Here is a 13584-nt window from a genome sequence, read left to right on the forward strand (position 1 = left end):
TTGTACTCAGAAAAACAAAACAACAATTTTCTTTTTGAGGATAATTTAATCAGTGGCTAAGTCAGCAGCTGTACTGCACTAATAAGTTCCACTTTGGACAAAGCATGTCATTGGCCTGCCTTTTCTGCTTGAAGAGATTAAATACTAAAACCCTTAGCTTTTTTTTTTTTTCCAAATTATTCTGAAAAAGAAATTAGCTAGAGTAAGAATACCCAATAGTCCAGAGACAATGTGTGTACGCTCATGAATTAATATGTTACTATGTAAAGAAAATTAAAATATTAGAACACAGGTTTTAATAAAATGCAAGGTGAAGTCCCGGGCTATTTTGTTGTGTTTCTTCCACAGCTATTGACTTGACCCTCTCCTCTAACATTTAATGAATAAACAGAGCTATTCACACCATCAAATATACTGCTACAGAAAAATTTCTAGAAGTCTAACACATACTTTCTTATCCAAGTGACAGAAAACATGATGACAGGCATAAAGTGTAGTCATTGTCTTCTTTTGACTGATTAAAAAAAGTATTCTGAAATGTTGTTTGCAAGTATTCTAGCCCCAACAATTCTGAATTCATGTAACAACATGCTAGCATAGCACACAGGTGACAAAGTCAACCCCTATGAAGTAAGAAGTGCACATTGCATTGACCTACCTTATAATCCAGAAGATATGAATGCCATGAAAACCAAACAAAGCCAGGGAATTTAAAAGTTTATATTGCTTTTATAATGATTCCAATGAAATTGGAGGCAATTTTGGTATTTACTACAGAAAGTAAATTTGTTGCTCATTCTAACCTCAGCCTATTTAACATACCAAACCAAATGATGGCAAAGAGAGAATCTGAATGAAGATATTCTCAGTTTACAAACTATGATCGCTACTAACAAAATATAAAAAGCACAAAATTCATGGCATGCTTTTACTCCAGTCCCTTCTGCATGAAGTTTCTGGCTTCGGGGCAGTTACCTTATTTACTCTTTAGTTCCTTGTGTTTTAAACACTTGCCTTTTCCCTGACTTCTAATCGATATATTATTAGTATTTGTACTAGAAACTCACAGTTTAAATAACAGTTACATAATAAACTCAACCTTAATGCAAAGCTTAAAATGCTGACCTTTATGCATGTCTTAATGTAATCATATAACATTTTATAAAATGAGATGATAATTACAATTTTGTGTTCAAAGCATTATTACCTGTGTCTGGAGTGAGTCCGAACTTCTCTGCTCCTGTGCCATGCAATGTGTAAGTAATTTCTGCATTGGAACGAATATCTGCATCTGTAGCAGATACCTGCATTATCAGTTTGCCAGGAAGGGCATCCTCCGGAACAGTGTCGGTGTATAAAGCCTGAAAGGTTTTAAAATTTCATTGAAGGACATAACGCATGGAGTAAGTAGGGCTTGGAAAGGGGATGGAAAGAATGACAGATGAGATAATATTCTGTTTCAATGTTTGGGAAAACATGAAGTGAACCGGAGGATGAAATACCTGAAAATGTTAAGGGCTTACGATTTTCCAATTAATTACCTCACATTTATTAAATTATACATAAAGGTAATTATTACTGAAACCACAGAGACTCTTGGGTGTCAATGCATAGTTAAGAACTCTAAACACTTGTCACTGATTAACTGCTAATTAAATACATTCCCAAGGTAGGAGTTCTGAATTTTTGGCAATTTTTTCCTCTTTCAGTAAATCAACTTGTCTAGGTCTGACTCAATCTAGAAGAAACTGATGTCGATCTTTTATGTAACAATGCATGAAATACAAGCTTCCAGTTTAAAAGGCTCTGAGCACTCTAACAGCTCATTTAAATGAGGGATGTGATTTTAATTAGGACTGAGACTTATAACACCAATATTATCAAAGGAATAAAGCTAAAAACACCGACTTTCCAGTTTGTATTTAACTACAATAATTTGTATGCAAGTGATCACTGACTATTAAAAAGAATCAGTCACTGTGTACTTGATCCTTCCCAGGACAAGAAAAGATTTTGTCTTTCTACCCAGTAACATCAAATCTGTGCTCAACAAGACAGCTATGAAAAAATCCAAACACGCTAAAATTTAAAAAAATAATAAAAAAAAGGCTATGAAAATATAGGGCTTTCTTATAATGTAGTCATACTTCCCTTCTTGTTTTTTTTTTTTTTCCTCCTTTTCCCATTCTCTACCTTTCATATCTGTTTTTGCAGACTATCAAATGTGGTAAAGTAGATAGCTTAGTAAAAAGAAAATGTTTATGGATTACAGATTTTTGATGTTGCTGAGTGCAACTGCTGGAAAATATTCCAGTCTTTTCAACTCGTCTACTCTTATCACAAATACATCAACTAAGTGATGGTATGTGGCCTTCTTTGGCTTTGCTTCCTTCAGAAAATAGAGCATATGAACTATAATGGCAGTAGCTTAGAACAATTCATATTGGGAAAGCATGCACTAACACAGGAGAAATGAACTAAAATACTCCTCATACTCTTTAAACACCCAATAAGTGTTAAAATTGCATCAATGAATTGTTGTTGGTTTTTTTTTTTTTTTTCCAGAAACTTGCCCATTGCTTTCTTTGACAGCAGTAGTAGTCCAATACCTTAGTAGTCCAAAGCTCTGTTACCAACATAAAAGGAATACCTATTCGTATCCTGAGAACTCCTGAGAAGCAGTTTCAGTTAAAGTGTGCTTACATTTTACCTACAGAATCAGCTGGACACGGAAGATAGAAGACCGTGCCTACCTTTTCACAAACAGGACTATTATCATTGGCATCAAGGACTTTAACCTCCACCACAGCTCTAGTTGCAAATGTCCCATCAGTCGCTGTAATATTTAGAAGATAATTGTCCTTTTCTTCCCTGTCCAGGGGCTTTTTCACATAGACTTTCCATTCATTCTGTATATTTTCAACAGCAAACTGTCCCAAGGGATCACCTCCTAAAATATGAAAAGAAGCATTTAATTAAAGACAAGAGGGAGAATGTTGCTCCATCAACATAGTTTTTGAAAGAAAAAATCCAAATGCAAACAAGCAGCCACTTTCTGTGGCTTTATATGGAAAGAGCTTCATTTTTCAGGTAGAAATAGTCAGTAGATGCTCATACAACCTAACTGCTGCCGATAGGATCTATAAAAATCAATATAGAAATTCATGTAGCATTATAGATAACATCATAAGACACTTATACAGAAAGAATAACATTAGAATACTCCACTGGAAAGGAACACTTATTTTGTGATATTTCTTTGATTCCTTGTTTAACTGCATCATTGATTTTAGTGTAAATATGTATTTCTTAATAAAATTTGATATATAGGAAGTAAACAAAAAACTTAGGAAAGCATGTTAAGCAAAGAACACGTCAAAGAGAACGTCAAAGACCTGTTTTCTAAAACTCTTCTTTCCCCCCCAAAGTCCTTATTTCATTTTAAGACACACATTCTTTCTCTGCAGCTACATGATTTCAAGTGTTCTTCAAGAATTTGAAGGATTAAGTTATACCACACTTCATTCCAGGACTACTCAAATGATTATTCTGACATTACTCAAAAAGAGTTACCTGTAATGTAGTAAGAGACTTGTCTATTGGCTTCTTCCGTATCAGCATCGGTTGTACTTAAGATGGCGATTACTCCACCAGGAGGGTCATCCTCACTGACTGTTCCTTTATATATCTCTGCAGTAAAGCGCGGAGGATTGTCATTCACATCTGTAACAGTAACTTCAACCACAGCCAAAGAAGACAGCTGAATTTTTTCACCCCGATCAGATGCAACCACTGTTATTTTGTATTTGTCTCGCTTCTCATGGTCAAGTTCTTTGAGAGTCGTAATCCAGCCAGTTTCCATGTTTATGGTAAAAGACTCTATAACGTCCAGTTCTTGATAAGGATCTAAGCTGTAAGTGACCTGCCCGTTGAGTCCTGAGTCTGAGTCAGTGCCTTTAACTTGTATGACTCTTGTTCCAGCTGGCATATTTTCTACGATGAATGCTTCATATGGATTGGACTCCAAAACTGGTTTGTTATCATTTGCATCTTTTACCTGAATGCTTACCTCTACTGTGGAAACAACATTATAATCTTCATTTGTATACTGTGCTAGCACTGAGAATTGGTACCATTTAGTTGTTTCATGATCAAGATTCTTCTCAAGTTTCAACCTTCCAGTCTGTCGGTCAATCACAAAAAAATCATCTCTATTGCTTTCAGGAGTGTTCCCTTTAATCAGACTATATACCAAAGTCTGATTATGCTCTGCTTTGATAACATCTATCACAGTTCCAATTGGAATGTCCTCGGAAACCGTGTAAGAATAAAAAGGTTCTGAAAATTTTGGAAGAGTCACTTCTGGTGGTAGTATTCTAGCATAGACAGGAACAACTGACTCTTTCTGGGGGGATCCACCATCGACTGCTCTAACAAAGAAGGTTAGAAACTCATTTTCTAAACCAATTAAGCTTTCTTTTGTAGTAATGATACCAGACAATGAATCAATTTCTAAATTCTCTTTAACATGTTCAGACTCTGCTTCAATAGCATATGTGATGTCTGCATTTGTACCCTCATCAGCATCAGAAGCCCAAATTTTAATGACAGAAGTACCCCGTGGAACATCAGATCCAATACTTACTTCATACTCTGTTGCTCGGAATTGAGGAGCATTATCATTGTCATCTGTAAGTATTACATTGACTGTACAGAAAGCAACTTTTCCTCCTGAATCTTTGGCCATTAAACTAATGGCAATTACTTTTTCTGCTTGTGTTTCACGGTCAAGCTTTTCAGAGGTAAATATTTGCCCTCTCTCATTTGTATAAAACCTATCTTTGGCAAAATCATTTACAATGTGGTAAGTGATGTGGCCGTAAGTACCAGAATCTTCATCTGTTGCTTTAACTTCAGTCACCAAAGTATGCAATGGAGCATTTTCAGCTAGTTCAACCTCATATTCATTCTGGCTGAAAACAGGGCTGTGCATATTGGCACTGGTTACAGTTATATGAACTTGGGCTGAACTTCTGAAAACCCCATCAGAAACAGACACATTAAGATTGTAATGTGACTTTAGCGTTTGTCTACGTAGGTTTGAGACAGTGATAATGCCAGTTTTACTATTAATTACAAAATTCTTTTGGTCATTGCCTGTCAGAATGGAGTACTCCAGCTTGTCAACATCCGAACTATCTGCATCTGAGGCTTGCACACACGTCACAAAATGTCCATGGGGAGCCAGTTCACTAATTTTAGCTTCATAAAGCAATTGATTAAAAAGAGGGGGGTTGTCATTGAGATCAGTTACATCAACAGTTACAATAGTGTCACTGCTCAAGGGCAGCATGCCACCATCTATTGCCCTTATTAGTAACTTGTGTTGCTGAATTTTTTCGTAGTCCAAAGTTCTTGCTGTGAGAATGAGTCCAGTGCTGCTGTCTATGTGGAAGTAGTCACGACTTTCACTGTTATCCTCAACCAAATGATAGGAAATCCCCCTGTTTGTTCCAGAATCAGCATCTGTAGCGCTCACTTGTATAACAGATGTTCCAATGACAGATGCCTCAGAAAGGGTTGCAGTGTAAGACTGCTCTGTAAACACGGGAGGATTATCATTGATGTCTTCCACCATTATGTCTACAAACACATCAGCATGTGCCCCAGTTAGGGAGTCTGTTGCCCGAATACTCAGCTTGTAGGCTGGATGAGACTCAAAGTCAAGAGGGGCAACAACATTTATAACTCCAGTGCTGAATTTGATAGTGAACTGATTGAAAGGATCTCCATCTGTGATGCTGTAAAACACTTTAAGTCCTTCTGGGCTGATTGCTTGTACATGTACAACAGGACTATGGAGCTGAATGTTTTCTGCTATCTCTGCGCTGTAGAAAGGCTTTTCAAAAACTGGCATAGCTTTATTCATAACTGTAATTGGGACTATAACTTCAGCAGAAAAAGCAGGTTCTCCTCCATCTTTTGCCACTACTGTGATCAGGTACTCCTTATTTAGTGTGTCTGGTTCAAACTTCTTCTTCAGTGAGATTTCACCAGTTGGATCAATTTGGAAATGTTCATGATGTTCTTTAAGATAGTAATGCACCTCTCCATTTCTGCCTGTATCTTTATCTACAGCAGTGACACGTCGAACAACATGGCCTACTTCAGCATCTACTTTAACAACAGCATAATATGGAAGATTAACAAAAAACGGAGCATTATCATTTACATCTTCCACTGTGACTTTAACTACAATATGTGCAACAACTGATGGTTTATGTTCCTCTGTCACTTCTATGACCACATCAAAAGATTCTTGCTGTTCACGATCAAATGGAATTCCTGTTGTTGAAAGGACTCCTGAAGTTGGGCTTATTTTAAATCTGCTGTCTGGATTTAGAATATGGTAAAACAAAGGCTCATTTATTTGATTCCCTATAGCAGTAACCACAGCTATTGTTTTTGCCTCGGTGGAATTCTCCTGCACTGTTGCAGAGTAAGAACTCTGTGTGAATTTCAGCTGGCTTGTCTTGCTTTCTTTCACATTAATTTTTACAGATGCAGTGCTTGCAAATCTGCCATCAGATGCTCTCACTGTTAATTCGTATCTGCTTCGTAGCTGAGTTGTATTTTGTACTGTTATATCTCCAGTCTTAGGGTTTATTGAAAATTTTTCTCCAATGTTGCCCTCAATAATGGAATAAATTAACTGTGAAAAAATGCCTGAATCAGCATCAGTGGCATTTACGCTGATGACTTTCACGCCTCTATAGGTTGGAACCAAAATGGATGTCTCGTACAACTCTCTTGAAAACACAGGAGGACAATCATTGATGTCAATTACATAAATAGTAACATTAGCTGCATATTCTGCATATAAACGTGGTATCCCCGTATCATGTACTTGAACTGAAAAGTGGAAAATGTTTGTCTCTTCGTAGTCCAGACTCATTACTGTTCTAACGGCACCAGTGCTAGAATCAATGGCAAAATACTTACGGACAGATGGTTCAACAATTTGATAAACAAGCAAAGCATTTGATTCTTTATCAGCATCTGTAGCTCGAATTACTAATGGGACATTCTTGTCAGTTAGAACTACACTGTTAATTGAAGCTGATTCACTGATGAGTCCTGTATATTCAGCCTGCATAAAAATTGGCGTATTGTCATTCTCATCGCGAAGATGGACCAAAACTGTTGCATTAGTGGACAAGCCAGCCATGTTTGTTCCTTGCACAGTCAATGTGTAAACGGGCAAAGTTTCAAAATCAAGAATCTTCTGAGAAACAATGACACCTGAGTTGGGGTTGATAGCAAAGGCATCACCTATATTACCATCCTTTATTTCATAAACTACCGAAGACTGACTGTATGCTGTAACCATTCCAACAAAACTGCCAATGCTGGCACTTTCACTGATTTCTGTAGAATATTCTTTGGCTGTGAATTTTGGTGCGGCATTGTCAGAAACTGTAACAAATATGTGCACAGAGGTCACTTCACTCATTGGAGGATCTCCTTTGTCTGTAGCTTTTACTATCAAGTTGTATTCTTCCTGGTTACTACGATCTAATTCTTTTGCAATTTTAATCATACCCAAGATGGGATCTATAAAGAAGGAATTTCCAATATTGCCTGTGAGAAAAAAAGAAAAGTAATTAAGATAAAGGTATATACAAATTAAAAAAAAAAAAAGGTTGTTTATTTGGCCATGTACTAAAACAGATAGAGAAAATAAAGACCGTTAAAATTCTTGATTTTGTTTAACAAACATTTGTAGCCTCTCAAACTTTTCTGTAATGAAGAGCTCGCACTAATTCTAAATTTATTTGTAGAACCATAAAAAAGTTAGTAGAGCTATGCAAGACTTGAAAATAAATGCAAAATATTTGATTTATTTTCCATTTAAAAAAAACTTAAAAGATGGCAAGTACTCTGCAAATTTCAACATTATAAATTATTTATTTTCTTTAAATTATCTTTGTAACTGAGTTTGTGCATAAGCCCACTTAAGTATCTACTGAAGTTGAAAAATTTATGTTCAGAAATTAACATTAGTGGAACACAAGTTACATTTCATGATCTAAAATAACTAGACTGTTCTGAAAAATTGAAGTGTTTTAATGACACTTGTTAATCGTTGTTAATTGTTTATGCAAACATTAAAGCACTGCTTCAAAATTAATCTTTCTGAACTGTATCAAAAGCTGCATTTCTAATTTCATATTAATACATTGGCAAGTTATTCCCTGTGATGAAGTATTAGGAAAAAAAAAAAATACTACCTGCTGAGTATTGCCAGCTGCCACTTGATAAACATTTGTTTTCTTTACACTTCCAAATATAAAGAACACACTGCACACAATATTCAGCTCATGTACTAAATACAGTAAGTTTTAACATTTTATTTCCTTAAAATTTATGTTACTAAAACCATGCTCTCAGCATGGAAAAAATTTTTTTAAGAACTTCTGAGTTATGCATACAAGTAGGCAAAAGATTTTTTTTAAGTGGAGGCTCTAAACACAGTGGCATTCTTAGAATATCCCATTACAAATCTAAGCAGTCATTACAAACATTTAAGGAATGTTCCTTCCATAAGCTTAGAACATCAATTATAATGCTTTAACCTCCCAGTCCTATAAGACAAACCTAACCTAAGTCTTACATTTACTCCTATAAAAAGCTAGAAGAAATGAAGAGAACAGGGTTTAACTTAATTTTAGACAGCATGCATACACATATTTTTCTTACAATGTTTTGGCATTGATAAAACAAGAACTACTAAACTAGTAAAGAAGAAAGTTTCATGAACATTAGTGTCCTGCCTAGCAAAAAAGTAGTATTTTTTACAAATAACAGAAAAAAAATATATTTTAAGAATTTTATCAAATATATTCTTCTTCTTCAAACAATTATAATTGCAGCTTCATTTTAATAGTGTTTAAATGTGTTTTCAAATCAAAATAACATTTTGGAGGAAGAAATGAATAATACTTACAATAAGCAATTTCTATACCTTTACAAAATAACTTACATCAAACAAAAATAAACACTTGTGCATAACACCTTGCACGCAACCGTAACTGAACAAATTTTACCTACTGTTCTGTTTAAAATGCAATTTCTTATGCTTGTGACTTGGACTTTTATTTTAAATCACTTTCTAGATTGAAGGTCGTACAGCGCATAGTTAATGAAATATAAATTACTTTTTTTTTTTTTTTCAGGCATAGTGCCTAAATAGTTCAGGACCTTGGTGATAGTAGGTTTGTACCTAGATTTCATGGGCCAAACCAAAACTCACTTCTGAATGCTAAGTGAACTCAATCAGTGTCATCCCATATTCACACTGTTCAAAATCACCATCATTAGAATGTCATTGTTATAGGCACGTTCAGGAAGACACTACGAAGTGAAAAATAAGTAGCAGCACCTAATGCTCTTCTCTGGCCTGTAACCTGAAGGACTGTCTATGATAAATTGACTGGCTATTAAAGGAATTCTTAAATATTTTATTGAACGAGAATAGCAATCCTAATATAAATCGGCTAGAGGGAACCATGCAAAGCAAGCCCTTCCCTGCTACTTGTATCAGAAAGTTTAACTTAAATTGGGACAATTTAGTGGTTATTTCTGCAGAAGTATATGGATATCGTAAGTATCATCAAATAACATTTTAGAAAGTTGCAAGAATTAAGATGTAAGAATGTCAACATACCTGATTCAATAGAATACACAATTTCTGCATTTTTCCCTTTGTCCTTATCTAATGCTGTAACCTGGAGCACTGCTGATCCAATAGCTGCTGACTCATATACTCGTCCTTCATAAGAAGAGCTGGTGAACCATGGAGCATGGTCGTTCGTGTCACTAACATTAATGACGATCCTAGCATAGTTGCGCTTTACAGGAACATCTTGATCTCGAACCTAAAACAATTAGCATAATACTAGTAATTATCACTAATAACTCTGAAGTTCATCAAACATTAGTAATAATTCAACGTTCAATCTGTGCCAGAGACAAAGCGTGCATACAAATTAAACACACAAATCAATAAATGGTTGTATTATGAGGACAAATTGAAATGACATTAATGAAAAAAACCTTTTATAGGATACAGAACAAATATTGTGCTTATTTACCATTACTGTGAGAATATGCTGGTTCATGGTCTCATGATCCAGTTTTTCTGAAGTATAAAGAGATCCAGTTCCAGGGTCCAGACGAAATTTTTTAAGACTGACGGGATCTGTGCTGCCCTGCATAGTATAAATGAGTTTATTCTTCTCATCTCTGTCCGTGGCACTGACTTGCAAAATTTCTGTCTCCGGTACAGTGTCCTCAGGTATAACAATTTCATATTTTGAAGCAGAAAACTGAGGCCTGTGATTATTTGTATCTATAACTTTGATGTACACCTGAAACGATACAGTGGGGAGGGGAAAACATTGATCATATTTGGGAAGCAAAGATGAAAAGAGAATATCATTACAAATTAGACAATAATGCTAATACAATTCCAATGCAAGCAAAATTTTTATTTTATTTTTATTTTTATTTTTTTCTTCTGTTTTCAGAGAAGGAGAGACAGGTATAGGGACGAGGTAGAGGAAAAAAGGGACTCACTTAAATCCATATCTGCCTCACCTTCCTTAAAGTCAGAAAGAGTTTCTAAGCAGATCTGAAGGATTTTGTTCTAAGTAACAGCAAAAAGACGGCTGCATATAAGTAACAAAGTCTTGCACCAAACCCTGCAGGCACCACAGTACAGCCTCATGAATTGAAGTCAGAATCTGGGAATACAAAGACAGAAGTGGGCGTGGAACTTTTGGGTAACTGTATACAATGGTCTTCCCAAAAACTGGGATGTTACCCACTCTGCTAGCTGAAATAATTGTCACCAGAAATACTATTTTCAATAATTTCCCTCAAATAAAAAAAGGATAGACAAGCACATAAAATGTAATATAAGAGAGCTGAAGAGGGCAAGTGTGCAATCTCAAGAGTTAGAAGCCAGATATAGAATAAAATGCTACACAAGGAATAAAAAAAAACAAGTTTTAAGTTTATTTGAAACCACAAAACAACCTGTGGGTAAACAAGATCACCAGGAAATATAAAAATATTAAAAAGCAATTAAAACACAGGAAGCCTGTGCTAAATTACAATTCTGCTTCAGTTTCATTTACCAAGAAGAACAGGGATCACAACCCTACACAAAACAAAATAAAAATGTGATACTGGTAAAGCAGTGGGGCTGGAATAAGAAGCTGCTAAATGAAATTAAAAAATCAGCATGACAAGATGGGAACCACACACAGATTCTGCTGGATTGCAGGGGAAAAACAAATAGATGGCAATGCTCCTAATGTAACATGCACTGCTAATAATACTGAGCTCTGCTGCCAGGCAGCAGGGGCATGCGCATGTACATGTGTGTGCACACTGGTATCTGCAGCCACAAGCACAGCCACCTAACTATTTTACTCTTAGGCGTTCCAGTGAGCCATAATCCACTATACAGCACATTCTTCAGTGTTTGAAACAGCCTCCTATGACAAATACAAACTATCACTGCTTTTTATAGGAAAATGCTGCCTCCCACAACCTACTAGAATTCTCAGAAAACAGAAGAAATAGAAAATAACCAATTCTTTGGCACATCGATAAAAATCCCTCGCAAGAGGTTGCTATGGAAACTAAGGAGTTTGGCTTCTTTTCTCATTGATTAGAAACTACTTAAAGATGGAAAATAAAAAGAAAAAATACTGATTTCCAGTAGGGAGAAAATTAATGGTAGGTGATCCAGGAGGTCTTTTAGGTCAAGGTTTTAAATATATTCATTAACAAATTCAATTGGAAAATGAACAGCAAGAATGAAGAGAATATGACCTTAAGTATGCAATTTTTTAGATTGTCATGATTAGAGCAACACAAAAAAAAAGTTCTCTCTCTCTCTCTTTTTTTTTTTTTTTAATTCTGTACAAATGAAATACATTTTAATGCATCCTGGAAGAAGAACTGATATCAAATTCTGAATGGTCCACTACAGTCACTTGCATAGCAGTTTAGTAAAAAATATACCTGCACATTGAATACTCACACGCAGGAAAATTAAAAATGAAACCTAATGAAGATGACTAACAAATTAAAAAGCAGAAAACCCCAACCTCAATGTAAATCAAACTAGACTAGTATACATTGTATAAATAAAAGCTTAGGAGACCATATACAACACAATTCGTACACAGATAATGTGCTTTCAAAATCAGTACACCTCAACAACTTTTTATTCAATTCCCACCTTCTAGCAGATTATTAAGTTCAGACTCAGAAAAACAATAAGTGAAAAGATAAAGTGTAAATTTTGAAAAATCTGAATCAAAATCATTAAGTTCATGTGTATTTCTCCCCAGATGAGAAAACATGGAAACTATAGTCAAACTTGGTGGTGAGGGGGAATGCAACTCCAGAGCAACTGTGTTAGATTAATCTGCAGAGTGGAAGACATGGCCATTTGTGCTGCTGGAACTACACAAAACCAATGCAGGAAAGAATTTCTAGAACACAGCACCCAAAAAATTGTGCAAAGTACTAAGTAAAATACCTGGAATGTAGTGACTGTGATGCCAATTAATTGTATTATCAACAAACATATTGCTAAAGAATTAACACAATGACTCAGTCATTATGAGTGGCTTGCTCAGGTATTCCATTACTTGTCAAATTACTTGCTCAGGCATGCAGCTTTTCTGAATACTAGTAAACACAACTGCAAATACACAATCTGATCTATAAGTGTAATCATTTTAAATGCACCTAAAATTCAGAGTTCACGTTTGACTCAGCTGGAAAGGTCTTTTGCCTACACACTTTAGGATTCATTTCTCACTCGCTAATGTTGTTACTTTATGCCTATCTGATGGACAAGCGTAACACAAATCCAAGTGCACTCTTGCAGTAAGGAAGGCTAACCACATGCTGGGCTGCTTGAATAAGGGGATCAGCAGGCAGGGGGAAAGGAATTACTCCCCTCTACTTAGCACTCGCTTGTGGGACTGTAGATCCACTATAGTTTTGAGCCCTGCTGGGCAAAATGGATCTTGACAAACGGAAAAGAAACCAGTTAAAGGCTGTTAAAATTCAGACTTCTCAGAGGTGCACAATGAAAGAACAAGAAGCAACACTCACAATAAGGGAAATTACAAGTAGACGTAAGATAAAAATAAAATTTTCTTTTCAAGAAGGGTTGCCTAACACTGACATAAAAACATGTCCAAAGAAGATATGCTTTAGATTGGATATTAGGAGAAATTTCTTTACTGCAAGGGTTGTGCAGCATTGGAACAGGCTGCCAAGGGAAGTGGTTGAGTCACCATCCCTGGAGGTCTTCAAGAAATGTGCAGATATAGAAAGCAGAAGCATGGTTTAGTGGTGGACTTGTCAGTACTAGGCTGAAGGTTGGACTAGACAATCTTAGAGGTCTTTTCCAACCAGAATAATTCTATGAAGAGGTGGAAGCCCTGTCATCTCAGGTGCTCAGAACTGGACAAGTCCTTGAACAACTTGATC

General features: G+C 35.8%; 1 protein-coding gene across 9 annotated transcripts in view; it reads right to left on the reverse strand.

Annotated features, from left to right (window-relative positions):
• Nucleotides 1-13584, reverse strand: part of FAT1 (FAT atypical cadherin 1) — a 109076-nt gene that overhangs the window by 24964 nt on the left and 70528 nt on the right. For all 9 annotated transcript variants that reach the window (XR_007168856.2, XM_048078317.2, XM_048078314.2 and 6 more), the window contains 5 exons: nucleotides 10155-10430; nucleotides 9728-9938; nucleotides 3574-7641; nucleotides 2754-2950; nucleotides 1208-1361 (listed from right to left, as the gene is read on the reverse strand). Coding sequence is in view for 8 of the 9 variants with exons in the window: in XM_048078317.2 (XP_047934274.2) it covers nucleotides 1208-1361; nucleotides 2754-2950; nucleotides 3574-7641; nucleotides 9728-9938; nucleotides 10155-10430 (4906 nt within the window). In the remaining variant the exon portion in view is untranslated. The remainder of the gene's footprint in view (nucleotides 1-1207; nucleotides 1362-2753; nucleotides 2951-3573; nucleotides 7642-9727; nucleotides 9939-10154; nucleotides 10431-13584) is intronic.

The sequence above is a fragment of the Anser cygnoides genome, chromosome 4 (assembly GCF_040182565.1).
Source record: "Anser cygnoides isolate HZ-2024a breed goose chromosome 4, Taihu_goose_T2T_genome, whole genome shotgun sequence".
NCBI classification, from domain to species: domain Eukaryota; kingdom Metazoa; phylum Chordata; class Aves; order Anseriformes; family Anatidae; genus Anser; species Anser cygnoides.